The sequence below is a fragment of the Lithobates pipiens genome, unplaced genomic scaffold (assembly GCF_037356315.1).
Source record: "Lithobates pipiens isolate NorthernLeopardFrog02 unplaced genomic scaffold, aLitPip1_a1.2 Scaffold_138, whole genome shotgun sequence".
Classification (NCBI taxonomy): domain Eukaryota; kingdom Metazoa; phylum Chordata; class Amphibia; order Anura; family Ranidae; genus Lithobates; species Lithobates pipiens.
Window position 1 is genome coordinate 919,525 of NW_027507726.1, and position 15,802 is coordinate 935,326.

Genomic DNA, 15,802 nt, shown 5'->3' on the forward strand with positions numbered 1-15,802 from the left:
TACATCACAAGAGCCATTATTTGATGTACAGAGGGGAAAATAACGCTCATCTCCCCTGCAGATTGTGTAAGTTTTGCCCACTTACAAAGGAATGAAGGTCTATCGTTGTTATCAGAGGTGTATTTTATATGATAGAGACAGAATATCCACCAAAAATCCAGAAAGAACACATGATACAAATGTTATAAATGGATTAAAATAAGTATTTGATCCCCAACCAACAATAACCCTCCCCCACAGACTGGCTCCAGTAGGTGCTCATGTGGTCCACAGATTAGTCCTGACAATGTAAGAAGGTTCTCCTAACGACAACTCGTTATGTGTATAGAAGACGCCTGTCCACAGAATCTCTTAATGAGTTGTCATTAGGAGAACCTCCTTACATTGCGAGTGGGAAAACCTACACAATCTGCAGGGGAGACGATCGTTATTATCCTGTATGCATCACTGACATCTGGCTGGCCCAGAGACAGGTCAATATAAAGCGGTCGGGGAATTTGGGGGTCGGGGGTGGGGCAGTATACTTGTAACTCCAAGGATTGCAGTCACTTTAGAAGTTGGAGTTTGGCTGTTCGCTTGAAGCAGAAGTTCCCTAAAAAATAAAAATGAAAGCAAATGTTTGGCTGCTCCTTCCTCTCCCCAGTCTCAGAGGCCGAAAGGAAAACAACTCTTCATTTTTTGGGGTTGGGGTCCATGTTAAACGGTTACATCCTCCCCCGATGAAGGAACCGAAAAAAACTCTGGATAGCCGCACTCCGGATCAGGTAAAATAAGTTGTTCCTTTATCATTTCCACTAAAAAACCTTCACATCATACGAGTCACAACAGCAAAGGGAATGTAGAACAGGGAATGTAAACAGGGAATGTAAACAGGGAATGTAAACAGGGAATGTAAACAGGGAATGTAAACAGGGAATGTAAACAGGGAATGTAAACAGGGAATGTAAACAGGGAATGTAAACAGGGAATGTAAACAGGGAAACTGACGCGTTTCACGCCGAAATTATCACTTACTCATAGCTAATCCCTGTTCTGAACAAAAAGCACATATATATATATATATATATATCAATTGAGTGTCGTTTTTGTTTTTGATATTAATTTTCACAGTTTTTGCTTTAATTTTAGTTTTCAACTTCTCTCATCTCACTTTATCTATTTATTGAGTGTGAGGTTGTGTGGAGACTCCAGGCTAATGAATTACTGGTGGCCACAACCACTTATGTTTTAAATTACACTATCACATGATGACACTCATTTGATATATATATATATATATATATATATATATATGCTTTTTGTTCAGAACAGGGATTAGCTATGAGTAAGTGATAATTTCGGCGTGAAACGCGTCAGCATTCCCTGTTCTACATTCCCTGTGCTGTTGTGACTCGTATGATGTGAAGGTTTTTTTAGTGGAAATAATAAAGGAACAACTTAATTTACCTGATCCGGAGTGCGGCTATCCGGAGTTTTTTCGGTTCCTTCATTTGGCTAGTGCAATCAGCCTGCTCCTGGGACCCCTATCTGTTTGGAGTGGCCAGTTTCTTGGTGGATCAGCCTGGAGCGGTGGATCATCCTTTTTACATCCTCCCCCGAGCCATACATTAGGCTGAGAATATTAGAGATCATTTATACAACTGGTTTTATTTACTTTTATAATTGTATTTTTTCCCCTATTAAGCTACAAGTCGGCACAAAACACGACCAGATTATAAAGACAGAACATGAACCGGCATCTAGTGACACTTACCTGCAGAATCTCAATGATCTTCAGCTTGGTGTCCATGACCAGGATGTCCTCCTTCTCCGGCTCTCTCTGGGGTTTAATGGCTCCTTCCGGGGCTGCCATGGGGGTGAGTGGAAGGAACCCCCCACCGCGTAGCACCACCTGAGTCATAAGTTCTCCAACTCCATGGATGGAGCGCATAACGTTACTCCCACCTACCAGAAAAGAGGATTATTCTGTGTTCTCTATGAAGATCCGGCACACTATTCCCGAAATCCTCTATAAATTGGCTCCACAAAATGTGCCCAATTGGTTTCCTAGAACTACAATGTGCACTTCATCTCCGATCGCAGCATTTTATGTAGACGAATATGAAATCACAGCAATCCAATTACAGAGGCACAGGACAATTACTCAGGGTGCCCCCCCCCCCCCCATCTACCTACCTTGCTTTTCATCACCCTTGCCCATTTTGTTGGTGGGGAAATTAGCAGCCAGGTGCACACAGTCCAGGATGGCCAGAAGGATCTTGGTCAGACGGAGAAGGTCGCTGAAATTGTAAAAGCCGAAGTAGATGAGATTGCGAGCCAAGTTCACCACCTGCAAAAACAAAGGAAGGTGATGATTACATTGGTATTCCTCTCCCCGTCTCTCCCCACCCCCACACACCTCTCTCTCGCCATATTTTAGCTACTGAAATTTTCCACAATATGAAAATCGGATAGTTGTAAACTTTGTAACACACCAAAACATTTCATTTTTCTGTGCTGATGCTGCTGGAATACATAAGAGCTTACAATCTAAAAATGGAATAATGAAAGATAGTGTCTTCATTTTAAATTCCATTTTGGTGGGGGAGAAAAAATAAAATTGCCCCTTGAGGCCCCCTCTATACAAATGCAGGAATTTCATCCACCTTTACTGTAAGCCCCAAACTACTTTGCACAAAGATGGAGAATTTGGACGCTGCCTTTACTAGAACGTTTTTCCCACCAGTGGCGGTTCGTTCATAGGGGCGCACGGGCACCGCCCCCTCTCTCCAGCCATCCACCTCCAATACCAATGGATTGATTTGTGCATTGCATGAATCTATGGCTGCTGCTGCCACCCCCTATTCAGGCGCCTGAATTACAACAGCAGGATATTTTTCTGAAGCACCCGATTAGAGCCATAGACTCTCGCAGGCGTCATGCTGGGCGCTCGCAGGTCACTCAGTTGTGTTAGAAAAGCGAATGAATAGTCGCTTTCCTAAGACTTAAACCGCCTCTCTGCCAATCAGGTGCTCGGGTCTGTTACCCGTCACCTGAAACGACAGGCGCTGTGACTGGATGCCTATTAGGTGTCCAATCATAGAAGCGGACATCAAGGAAACCGCTGTCACCTGCTGCCCCACCGAGAAAGGGCAAGTGCCGGGCAGACAGCGGGCACAGTGGCAGCAATTGATGGGCCCCCCCAAAAATTTTGATCACCAGCCACCACTGATCCTCACAGTTCAGAAAGGGGGGGGGGGGGGGACTATCAGTACCACAAGTACCACCCACAGAGTCATTACTCAGCAAAGCTGTCTAGGTAACGGTGTTATCCACAACATATCCACTGATTGGGAATAAAAAAATAATAATAATATGGTTATCAGAAACCATAAACTGGGAGGTTCATAAAATGAGCAAATAAAACCTATTAGTATGTTCACACTGAAGATTATGATGTACAGAAAAAAAGGAGGAGGAGGAGGAGGAGGAGGAGGAGGAGAAGAAAGTTCCCAAGGTTTTCAGTCTAAAAATCCTTAAATTATTAAATGTGAGTGTTTCTATGGACATGGTAACCCATTGTGGTAGTAGACAACCGCACTCTTCCTTTCTCAGGATTTTCTAGCTGGAGGGAACCAGTACTCAGAAGAGATTGTTGGGCCCAATGGGCATCAAGGAGGGAAGTAATGTCTGCCTCTGACTGAAGGTTGGGATGCCAAATGTAGAAATCAGAGCAGTCCAAGATCTTCCTGGGTCCAGGTTCTCACCGTCTAGAAATGCAGTTGTATAACCCTGAAACGCATTGGTATATCCAAGAACATTTTCATTCAATAAAGAACCTTGAAGAATTCTTATCGTTCGCTCTAAGATGTTAGGATAAGACCCCTTTATGTAGGGCCTTTGTACCTACAGACTGCTCTGTAATAAGCAAAGGACCCCCGTTCCCATTTGGGATACCAGCTGAGGAAGTAGTCCAGCACCGCGAAGTAAAAGTTACATCACCTCAAAGGTCAGCTTGTTCTTCTCTTTATCGGAGAACGGAAATCTCTGCCCGACCACGTCTCTCAAATATTCTTCCACAAACTCCATCGTCTGTGCGAATCTCTCCTTTATATCGTCCCTCGATGTCCCGCTGCTGTCATAGCTGTGAGGAGAAGACCAGAGAAGTGCCAAAGAGGTCAAATAATGTAAAGTCACACGTCTTACATCTCCACTTCCTTCCCAACTTCCACAGAGCAAAAAAAAAAAAAACACATTTGACAGATAAACTTCTTTGGATATTCAATAACCAAGAGGGGAGCAAATAAGTTCATTCCTAGGATTTACACAAACTAACAAAACTATATACAGTGAAACCTGGGATTACGAGCAGAATTCATTCCAGAAACATGCTTGTAATCCAAAACACTTGTATATCAAAGTGCATTTCCCAATAAGAAATAACGGAAACTCAAACGATACGTTCCACAACCATTTATTCCTAGGTCTTTCAGTTTATAGTCCACATAAAAAGATTCTAGCAATGTGATTGGTTGTGTAACCATAAAATGTCCATCTACAAATGGAATCCTCCGCAAGGGGATTAGAAGCAAAATCCAGCAGGAGCTCCAGAGTATAGAAGAGAAGAGAGGAGCCTCTAAGTGTAGCGATATGTTTCTAAATGTTGTACCTTCATTAAATGTAACAATATTGCTACACTTAGATGCGCCTCTCTTCTCTTTTATACTCAGTTGTGACGTGACACTACTTGTATATCATTTTAAAATATATTTAAAAAATGTTGCTGTCTTACAAAATGCTCTCAAACCAAAGATTTACTGTACAGTAAGGCATGAAGCCAAATATACTGAAACATAGAAAAGGTATATTATATACACTGATGTATACACACACACACACACACACACACACACCTCAGCTTCCCATTGTCAGTGTTTTTACGTTTGGTACGAGAGCATTCCCAGGTTAATACATCTGTTACATGTAAATAAAGAGTTCCATCAGATACTAAGATTGAGACTTCACCATCAGGGTTCAAGTGGTGAGACTTGCTTAGTAATAAAGACACGTGGTTACTACAAACCGTGAGGGACCCATTTGGGAGGTCCCTTTTTTTATTTATACGTTTCGGAATCTTGTAGCAAACGATCCCAAATTTTATTGTACTTGGTTGGGCATCCCTGGTTTATATACAATCATTTTTTGTAGGGGAGGAAGTTCTTTACATCTGCTTTCCATTCAGAAACGTTAGGCGTCTGATCTCATCCATTGTCTTGCAATGATTTTCCTGGCTGAGAATAAAGTTTTCATGTAAGGAGATCTTCATAAATGTATTCATTTTGGGGTCAGGGAATATTCCCAACAGACATTGTTTCGGGTCCATGGTAAGTGGGGATCCCATCTTGTCATGTAGGAAATTTCCAATTTGCTTCCAAAATGGCTGTAATAATGGGGAATGCCCAAATCAAGTGAAAATGTACCCGTTCCCTGCTGACACAATAGACAGTTGGAGGACTGCCCCCTCCGAAATCTAGCTACCCTCAACGGGGTGAAGTATGCCCAAAGAGTTTAGGGGGGAGACAATTTTGATGAAATCTAAAGCTTCACTCCATTCCTCGTCTGCCAACGCTCCCACCTCTCTCTCCCCCACCAGGGTTTAAGGTCATAAGCCATTTTGGTGGATGTAGGAGTTCTAAGCATGTTGTAAAAAGGTGGCTATCAGGTTTGGAGGATCTGCGCTTTTAACTATAGCCATGAATGCATTGGAAAGGAGTTGTGGAGGGGAATTGGGGGGGAATGGGGGGGGACTGGGAGTGCATAGCATGGCGGATCTGTAAGAATCTGAAGAACATACTATTGGGGAGAATGAATTTTTTGCGAAGGGCATTGAAGGTCTTGAGTCCTTCAGAGAGTAGGTGATGTAAATAGTAGATCCCTCTCGTGCCCCAGATCTCGGTGTTGGGAATCTGTAGGGATTCTGACAAAGTCCTGTTGAGCCATATGGGAGTGAACTCGTTAAGTTGAGGTATCCAAAGTTTAATCATAGCTAGGTCCCAGATGTGCCTACAGTGGTATAATAGGGTCTTGCCAGCTCCCCCTGAGCCCACTGCCACAGCACAGAGAGGGTCTGAGGTCCATAAAGCCCATTGTGGGCATAGAATATTGCACCTATCCCCATCTTGTCAATGTGATACAGTTGAGATTGCTGGGAAGCATGTAATGGAGATTAAAGTCTGGAAGGGCAGTGCCCCCTAGATCTCCGGGATTCTTAAGTGTCTGCCAAACAAAAGGATTGAGGAGAGCCTCCAGGGATTTAAAGTTTTTTTTTAGGGGTACATAAATCGGGGTATGCCATAAGATGTATAGTATTTTAGGTAATACCATTTTTATAAGGTTAATAAGCACGGGTCCAAGTTTGTATGTTAGATTTGAAAAGGGCGAGGAGGGGCTCTATGTTGAGAGATATGTAATTGGCCGGGGATTGAGACGTATGTATACCTAAATATTACATCTGGCTTGCTCGCCATAGAGGGAGTTGGGTGTGTATCCTGGATGGTGGAAAACTATCAATGGAGAGGATTTGTGATTTCTCCCAATTAATCTTAAGACCAGAGAACGACCCAAACCACTCTATCGTCTGTAGTGCGGTTTGTAGGGAGGGACCCGGGTCAGCCAAGTATAACGGCGTGTCATCGGCATACATGCTGATTTTCTCTGTTAAGTTTCCAAGACTTAATCCATGGATCTCCGGGCTTTCTCGGACAGAGATGGCGAGGGGCTCTGCTTTTCGGGTATACAACAGTGGGGATTACGGGCAGCCCTGTGCCCTTCCTCTAGTGAGGGTAAACACCAAGGAGGGCCAGCCCTTGGCTACCACTTTGGCAGTTGGGTCTTGATGTAGTAATTTGATGACTTTAGGCCCAAGTCCATAACCCTCGAGGCATTTCCAAAGGTATCTCCACTTCACTGAATCAAATGCTTTTGCTGTGTCTAGGGTTACCGCCACTCATGATCCAATATCATCATGTATTGTATGTATGGCTTGCAGATTAATATATAGCTTCCTTACGTTAAAGGAGGTGTTGCGACCTGGGATAAAGCCTGCTTGGTCCGCGGATATCAGACTCAAGATGATCTGATTGAGGCGGAGGGCAAGTACTTTGGGCTAGTATTTCAATATTGACCTGCAGCAAAGAAATAGGGCGGTAGGATTCAGGGTAGTCTGGGTCTAGGCGGGTCTTTCCCTGGTTTGGGTATAATGACTATGAGCGAGGAAGTGTGGATGTCTCAAATAAGTGGTTACATAGGGCTAGCATTTTAGGGGTGGGTATTCCACTATCACCATCATACTCATTTCCCAAATTACTTGCATATTTAGTTCACAGTAACGATAGACCACCAGTGGTCCTTTCATTGCGGGGTCCTTGGGGAGAGCAGACTACAGATCCACCCGAGGTGTCCTCCTAATTTTAGAGAATTTTTTTTGCAGGCTTGTGCACAGCCTCGTATTCTGATGAGACACAAATGAATACGTTCCTCAAGGGAATTACTTTTCCACAACTAAAGGACAGCCAAAATGGAGATGTTAGAGGCACCCCTCACAACTGATATCAACGGCGATAGCTACTGTTGCCGTCTTGTCTGCGATATAGCTCGAGTTTAGCAGCGGCGGTGGCTTTCTGCTCTTCTGACGGGGACATGACGAGGCAGGATCGGGGAACTTTCCCAGGTTAGCCTGTGGTATGTAAGATGTCTGAGGATCACAGGATCAGTTAGAATTCAGGATTAATGCTCAGAGCTCTGTGCAAGTGCGTCCTACGCCATGCTTTGTCAGGGAACGCCCTGCCATTGTCAATGGTTTCTAAGGAATCAGTGGGTGCTGGCACCCAATGCATCCCTAGCAACCACCACCCTCACATTGGCATACATGGCCGGGAATCCCTTGACATGTATGGAAAGGGGCGGGGATAGCATTGCCATCACAGCCCAAATATGGTCACTGGCTGTATTTGGTGAATGATGGCGCCATTATCGCCGCCTCTTTTACATATAGCTCACCGAGAAGCTATTCTTCACCGGGAGGACGGTCAGGATCGGTTGTGTGCAACAGGTCCAGCAGATTTTTGGCAACTCAGCAGGCATCATGACTGACAGTGGATTTACAGGGGACTTTAGGATTTTTTTTTTTTTTTTTTTATTAAACACAAAAGGATTTCTCAAAAGTGTTTACTTTTATGTTATTTTTTTTCTGAATGAGTAGGGATACTGTGTACCCCTGCTGCATTCACATAAGGGAAGGAAAGGGGTATCTGGCAGTCCTTTTTTTAATGGGGGGTTCCAGAATCTGGTAAGCCCTTTCCCAGAGGCCCCCACAACCACCGGGCCAGGGTTGTGGGGAAGAGGCCATTATAAAATGGGGACAAAGCTTCCCCTAACCGAAAAGATTTAGGGTTTACATACAACTTTGGGCAAGAGCATGTAGAGGGTTAGAGCAATGAAAGGAATGAGCGGAGATTAAATAATAAAACGGGCTTCCTTGGAAAGATCCCTTTAGAGAAAACAGCATCTTCTATTCCGGGACAGTTCAAAGATTAATAGAATACACAAAGTAACACATTTTAGTGAAAATGTTCGCAATGAAGAAGTTCTGGATGTGAACAAAATCGGTGGCAATAAAGGGAGGATGAAGGGGCATCTCTGACCATTGACTTACTCATCTATGGCGATTTCTGAAGGTATCTCTGACCAGAGACGGGCGTATTTCACAGGGGTCACCTGTTCCTGGGGGTCTCGGTCCACGTGCATATGCAGCATCAGCCGGCAGAAAGACGCTCGCAGATCGAATGGCAGATTCTCATCAGACATACAGCGCAGGATAAGATCCACGTCTAGCTGGCCGGAAATCTCATTAATGGCCAAGTACTGGCGGTCCAGGCACATACGGGCAAAGAGGTTTAGTTGGTACCTGAACAAGAGAGGACAAGTGGAAATATATGATACATCACTCTGGAGCAGAAGTCACAAACCCGCCGGCCCACCCAATACCTGTAATAACTGAGGACATCCTGGTCCTCCTTCTGCCCTTCCTTGGCATCCTGAGCCAACTCTCGAATACTTTTACTTCTCGTTTCCTTATTGGCATCTCTCCAGAAAAGCCAAACTTCCTCCTCGTCCTCTCCGTTCTCCAGAGGGCTCTCACTGCTGTTCACACCCTCAAACTCAAAACGCGACAGGACCAGCCTGAAGAAAAGGAAAACGCGTAAATTGACCCCAAACTACTCTAACTTGCCAGTAACACCATCCAGGTTTGGAGAAACTTAGCAGTCGAGTCTTTTCTTACTTTGTCTCAATGAGGATATCGGCATTGGCAGCGTTCAGAACGGCTTTGCATATCAACTCCTGTGTGACGGGGATGGATTTGTTCATGGACACGCAGAGATCCGAGAGGTAATCCAGGAACCTTCCAGAACAGAAAAGGACAAAGTCAGCCAATCCCATCATACACAGAGGTCTTCTCCAAAACCATAAAGGTGGCCAAATTCTTTTCTGAAGGCATCTGAACAGCTTGTGAAGGACATACCTGTACATTCAGGTCAACTGTACTCAGGGTCCTTATACAGCCAATCCATCCTCCTCTTGTACTCCCAACAAAGTGATTAAACAAATGACAGGTAAACATGGGGGTGGGGTCATCAGGTGAGCCCGCCCCAATGCTCACCTGTCATTCGGCAAGTGTCTCTCGTCAGGACCAGTTGTGTTTGGAGGGAGTTTTTATTTTCCTCGTGCAGTTCAAAAGTCATCGTGATTGACCTGCATTTATATGGGGGGGGGGTGGGGTTTATTTTTTTTTAATAAAGAACTCGTCAAAAATGGTATTTGTGTTTCTATGTACTCTTTACTTCTTTTGGGGAAAGGAGTAGGGGTATTATGTACCTCATACTCATTCACATTGGAGGAGGCCGGGATCTGGGGGCCCGCCTTGTTAAAGGGGGCTTCCAGATTCCGATACGTAACCCCTCTTCCGGAACCCCCATAACCTCCGGGCCAGGGGCCCTTGTCAGCAACATTGAAATATTGGAGGGCAGGATCTGGGGGCCAATTTGAGTATGGGGTATATTAGTACCCCTACCCCTTTCACCAAAAAAAAAAAAAAAAAAAAAGTCAAGAGTACATAAAAATAGACAAATAGTTTGACAAGCGCTTTATTAAAAAATAAACATGTCCAAATGTCCAATTGAGGGCATGTGGCCTGGTATAGTTGGGGGGGGGGGGGGGTTGTAGACACTTGCCCAACCCCCCCCCATCCTTTCCTGGCCTGCATGACTGGATAAGGGTCTGGTACAGATTTTGGTGGGGGAGGGGGAACCTCACTCCATTTTTTTTTTGGTGTGGGGTTCTCCTGAAGAGCCACACCAACGTCCTGTGCCATCATTTTTTCCATGCGTTGTATTGACCTGCTTCAGGTTTTTTTACTGCTCAGTACTATACGGACATCTACATGAGACTTTGGGCCACTGCAACTTGTGTTCTATGTGATTGGTCTCTCCCCTCCTGTTTAGTGCTGGTTAGTCGAGTCCTAGCTAGACCCTTCCCCACTTCTGCCCTGCTCCCTCAGTCAGTGTTATTTGTAGAGACAGGGTTTAGGAAAGTCCTTGTCCTCTTGCATTTCAAAAGACCAGAAAGCACATCCTCTGTACTGCAATTAGACGTAAAACTGTCGTATTGAAGAGTAAAGCTGTCTGTGGATGGTGCAGCAGGCGACCATACTGTCCAGGGAGACTGGGTTTATGGAGGAATGTCGATGCATAAAGTGGCGTTTGAAAACAGAACCTCCTCTTATTTATACATTGAAACTTTGGAATATTTCTATATGCCATTGACAGGTGATAAAAGGTCATAGTTCATGGAGATCATTGGGGTCCACATGAACGGGTCAACTCAACACAGTTCTTCCCAATCTCTTATCCTGAAGCCTTCTATATGAAGAATACAGGTAGAGGGGAGATTACAAACTTTAGACCAATAGGGTGAGACCTGAAGGACCTATGAGGCAGGATTGGGGGTTTTTTTTTGTACTATTGTAAGATTGAAAATCTAATAGGAAACAAAAGTTCTTGTCTTGGGCCTGGTTTGGGATTGGTCAAGATGTGATAGGAGGCTTTCCAAGAAAAAAACCTGCCCCAGTACCTCCCCCAGGACCTTTCCCCACGATGAAGGGAAGGAGGAGCTCAAAGCACACAATGTTTTGCTTCAGGGGAAATGATGAGGCCGAAGACCCAGACTTTTGGTCAAGTGATCAGCAGCCGGGCTTTGCGTTTCCTCCATGACCGGCATTTTAGGGGTTCTACTCGACTTTATACTTTCCAGCGGAATGGTTTGTGTAGTTTTAGGTTACATTGTTGAGTCTTCTCAGTTCCTTTTCCTGGAAGGAGGAAGCACTTCCCCCTCCCCCCCCCCAGCCCTCCGTCTCACCTGGGCTCCCGGTTCTTCCTCACCAGGCTGACGAAGGTGTCGATCTCGGCAGCGGTGATGTGCTTCTCCAGCAGCTTACGGTTATTGTGCAGTAGCGCGGTGATCGTGTCTTCCGCCAGGACATCGTATCCGATCTGCTTCTGCATGAAGCCAAATTGTTTGGCGATGTATTCCTGGGCAGACAGAAGGGGGCGTTACACACAACACTTCCACCTCTGCAATAACAAGTCACACAACCAAAAGCAGCTATAAAATATACAATGCCCTTCGTCGGAAAGGACGTTGTTGGGGGGGTTGGGGGACACTTTACTATTGTTTGAGTTACAGTGGAACCTTGGTTTAAGAGTAACGATATTAAGGGGCGTTTTGAAAGACAAGCACATTTTTTTTTTTTTTTAAATTCTGACTCGATGTGCGAGTGTTGTCTCACAAAAACAACAGAATTCAAGCTAATGGGGTGTGCAGTAGCGCATTTTGCCAGAGGTGCAGGGGCGACGGGGTCACGTGGAACGGTTCGGAGCCGTTCGGAAATACTCAGAAACGTTTGGTTCCCGAGTGTTTCCGAGTTTAGCCGAGCTGTTCTAGAGTTTTTCTGAGGCTCTCCAGCGCCCCCCCACCACCTCTGGCAACATGCAGTATTCCATGTAATAGAAGTCAATGCAGAACGAATCCTCTTCGTTTCCATTGCCTTCTATGGGGAAACTAGCTTTGATATGAGAGTGCTTTGGATTACAAGCATTCTCCTGGAAGGGATTATGCCCATAATCCAAGGTCCCACTGTATATTAAGGTGCAATTTGCAGCCCCTGTCCGATACAAGGAGCGGCGCCCCCGTCCGATACAATTTGAGGGACCCTGAGGTATAATCTGTATGACCACTGCAGATCCTGACTTTACCAGTACCAATAATAGTACCAAGCCCTGATAGGGGGGGGGGCATGTGAACCCCTGAAACACCATTTGTTATAGTACACAACTGAGTAAAATTGAAGTTGGACGTCACATGTTCTCCTTTAAGCAATTTCCTTCGTTAATACAAAACCAGTAGCCAACTCAAGCCAAACTTTGGCCACCCCTCCTGGGGGAGCTTCCCAAGTAGAATCATTTCCTCCTCTACACGGCTCGAGACCCGACTGAGCATCTGAAGAAATCCAACACCCCCCCCCCCCACCGCCTTCTACTTTCCAAGGTTTTGCTGCCATCGGTGTCCCCGCGCAGGACATTCACTAGATTTGTCCCGGAGGACTGACAGAAATAGGTGAGATCCTCCAGCGGTGGAGATTTGCTCAGATAACTGTAGGATGGAATTTCCTCTCATATCCTGTTGTGTCTGAGATAATAAGGGGGTGAAAAAACATCTCCCCAATTGCAGACAGATGACATAACCCTTCCCCCCACTCCATCCAAGAAAAAAAAAAGGGTTTTGGTCTTCAAGTCGGCTTTGAGGACCATTTCAGACAGATCTGAAGCCAACGCCACACCGGGGGAACGTGACTGGCATATTAGCTGAGGGACGGCCCAGAGAAGATCATCTAACAGATCGTCCAAATGTTTTTATTCGATCCGGTCAAACATATTAGATGTTTTATGTATTTATTTTCCCTTTTATTGTTTGAACTCATTTTTTTTCCTTTCAACCGGATTATGTAACGTATTGTCTTCAAATTCAAGGGGGGCACTGATGCCACATCACCCAGTAGACAGTTCCTGCATGTGTGCATTGCCCTGTATCATTCGAAGGGGGGGGGGGGGGGGTTGTCAGAACAGGATACAGAACCATGCCCATCTTGCCTGTTGCTAATGCGTGCCATGGGATGGGTGTACCACCCTGTGCCCATCCGCTGCCCCCTTCTTGGCATTGAGTGTTTACTTACCACCACATGCACACACCAGATCAGTGGCAGGTGAGTGGGATGCGCCCCCATGACTGTTCTCTAGAGGCGGCTGCCCCTCCTGCCCACCCCTTGTCCCAGCCCTGCCAACCCCCTCATAAAAAGGGATCACGTTTTAAGGGGAGCACAAGGTCATCCTTTCGAAGAGAGAAAGAAAAATGGAAAAATACGTCAAGGAGGAGGAAGAGGAAGAGGAAGAAGAAGAGGAAGAAGAGGAAGAAGAGGAAGAGGAGGAAGAGAAGGAAGAAGAAGAAGAGGAAGAGGAGGTGGAAGAGGAGGTGGAAGAGGAAGAGGAAGAGGAAGAAGAGGAAGAGGAAGAGGAAGAAGAGGAGGAAGAGGAAGAAGAGGAAGAGGAAGAAGAGGAAGAGGAAGAAGAGGAAGAGGAAGAAGAGGAAGAGGAAGAGGAAGAAGAGGAAGAAGAGGAAGAGGAAGAAGAGGAGGAAGAGGAAGAGGAAGAAGAGGAAGAAGAGGAAGAAGAGGAAGAAGAGGAAGAAGAGGAAGAAGAGGAAGAAGGAGTACGGACGGCATAGATGTCATAAATTTGTGAGCAATATCTTCTTATCTGCAGCTCCCTTGTTTTTTCAATAAAAGGATTTCTATATAAATATTTGAAAATGTGTAAGTGGTGGAGCCCCTGAAGTCTAACATTAGTCAGGCCGACTATAATAACGGCACGTTCCCTGACCACGCTGGATGTGAATAGCGCTCAGCAGGGGGGACACTTTTCAGGCATCATTAAAAATACCTGATTCTTGCGGTAGTCCTGCTGGGAGTGGCGCAGGACGCGGTAGCACAACCGGCAGATGTGCCTGAAGGGCGCGTGTCTTTGATCCCCCAGTTCCTCCAGTCTCAGCATTGGACCATCACCACAATCCGTGAACGGGGCCTGCAACAGCTTGAAAATCTGCGGGGGAGGGGGGAGGAACAAAACGATGCTCAGCATGTCAACACTCCAAATGTAGATCCACCCATACAGAACACGACCTGCACCTGTTTCAGGATATTCTGCTCCCGCATCAGTTTCTGGCGTTCGCGGTTGGGTTTGTTCACCAGGACCTCCAGAACATCCTGCCCAGAATTCACTCCGGCTGTCACAAAATAAACCAACTCCTCCAGGAGTTTGGTCACCGCCCTGAATCATAGAAAGGAAGAGCGAGAGTCACACCCCAAGAATAAAATGAGACTGGGGGGGGGGGGGGCAAACATCTGACTATGGTAGAAAGCGGAGATGTCTGGACAATGGTCTGCAGCAGGGAAGACTTGTCATTCAGTATTTCCAGGTGCTTTGGATCCAGCCGTAGACAATACAAACCATGTATGGGCAGGTTGAATGTACCCAAGTTGATTGAGCAATTAACATGATTGGTACAACCAGTCCCCCTGATTTTACATGCGATCTTCGCTAATGGCTGGTAAAGCCGCCAATCACCATCTTCTCCCGGGTGGGGGGCATCAGGGCTGGCCCAAGACATTAAGCTGCCTGGGTCCAAGAATGAAATGCTGCTGCGCCCCCAGCCCCCCCCCGTAAGAAAACTCCCACCAAAAAGGCTCCCACATCCATTATTTCATAGAAACAAACATTTCAATTTATCATGAAGTTAGATTTCCAATGCAACAGTACCTTAATTATATGACGTCATGTTAAATTACAAGGGGCGGGCTAGGGCAGTGCGGGGGCAGGCTAGGGCAGTGCGGGGGCAGGCTAGGGCAGTGCGGGGGCAGGCTAGGGCAGTGCGGGGGCAGGCTAGGGCAGTGCGGGGGCAGGCTAGGGCAGTGCGGGGGCAGGCTAAGGCAGTGCGGGGGCAGGCTAGGGCAGTGCGGGGGCAGGCTAGGGCAGTGCGGGGGCAGGCTAGGGCAGTGCGGGGGCAGGCTAGGGCAGTGCGGGGGCAGGCTAGGGCAGTGCGGGGGGCAGGCTAGGGCAGTGCGGGGGCAGGCTAGGGCAGTGCGGGGGCAGGCTAGGGCAGTGCGGGGGGCAGGCTGAACGGCTCGTTGGGGCAGTTGTCGTCATGATACAGAACTGCTGGAAAAAAAATCTCAGTCGTCAATTTGCTGGGTAAATAGGAGAGGTGACCATAGTTCAAATTGCTGCCCTCCTCAAAGTACTGACTGGGACCAATGGACCCACTGGGACACATGGTAGGACCGGCCCTGGGGTGGGGGTCCTGGCACCAGGGGAATACAATGCCTCGGCGGGAGAGATTCCACTGTGAACACGGTCTGTGGTTGCAGGAAAGAAATTTGTGAGATCGGTCCCACCACAAGCTATTCATCAATGACCTGCCCCTTACCTCCTCTCGTTCTGGGTAATGGTCCCCTTCTCCAACTTCCCAGCAATAGACGAGAGAACCTTACTGGCATCATTGGCAAAGTCCAGATCTCTAACCTCCGCCGGGGACACGGGAACAATGGCAAATGCTTCCTTGTCTTCTTTCACAGGGGACGTTCCAATCTAAGAGATGC

At 46.4% G+C, this 15,802-nt stretch overlaps 1 protein-coding gene across 1 annotated transcript in view; it reads right to left on the reverse strand.

Annotated features, from left to right (window-relative positions):
• Positions 1 to 15,802, reverse strand: part of LOC143981317 (inositol 1,4,5-trisphosphate-gated calcium channel ITPR1-like) — a gene marked incomplete at its 3' end in the record, with an annotated part of 56,067 nt that overhangs the window by 17,527 nt on the left and 22,738 nt on the right. The window contains 10 exon segments of the mRNA XM_077479113.1: positions 1,754 to 1,944; positions 2,176 to 2,329; positions 3,982 to 4,123; positions 8,693 to 8,944; positions 9,025 to 9,219; positions 9,320 to 9,439; positions 11,452 to 11,624; positions 14,088 to 14,246; positions 14,333 to 14,474; positions 15,631 to 15,791. Coding sequence (XP_077335239.1) covers positions 1,754 to 1,944; positions 2,176 to 2,329; positions 3,982 to 4,123; positions 8,693 to 8,944; positions 9,025 to 9,219; positions 9,320 to 9,439; positions 11,452 to 11,624; positions 14,088 to 14,246; positions 14,333 to 14,474; positions 15,631 to 15,791 — 1,689 coding nt within the window.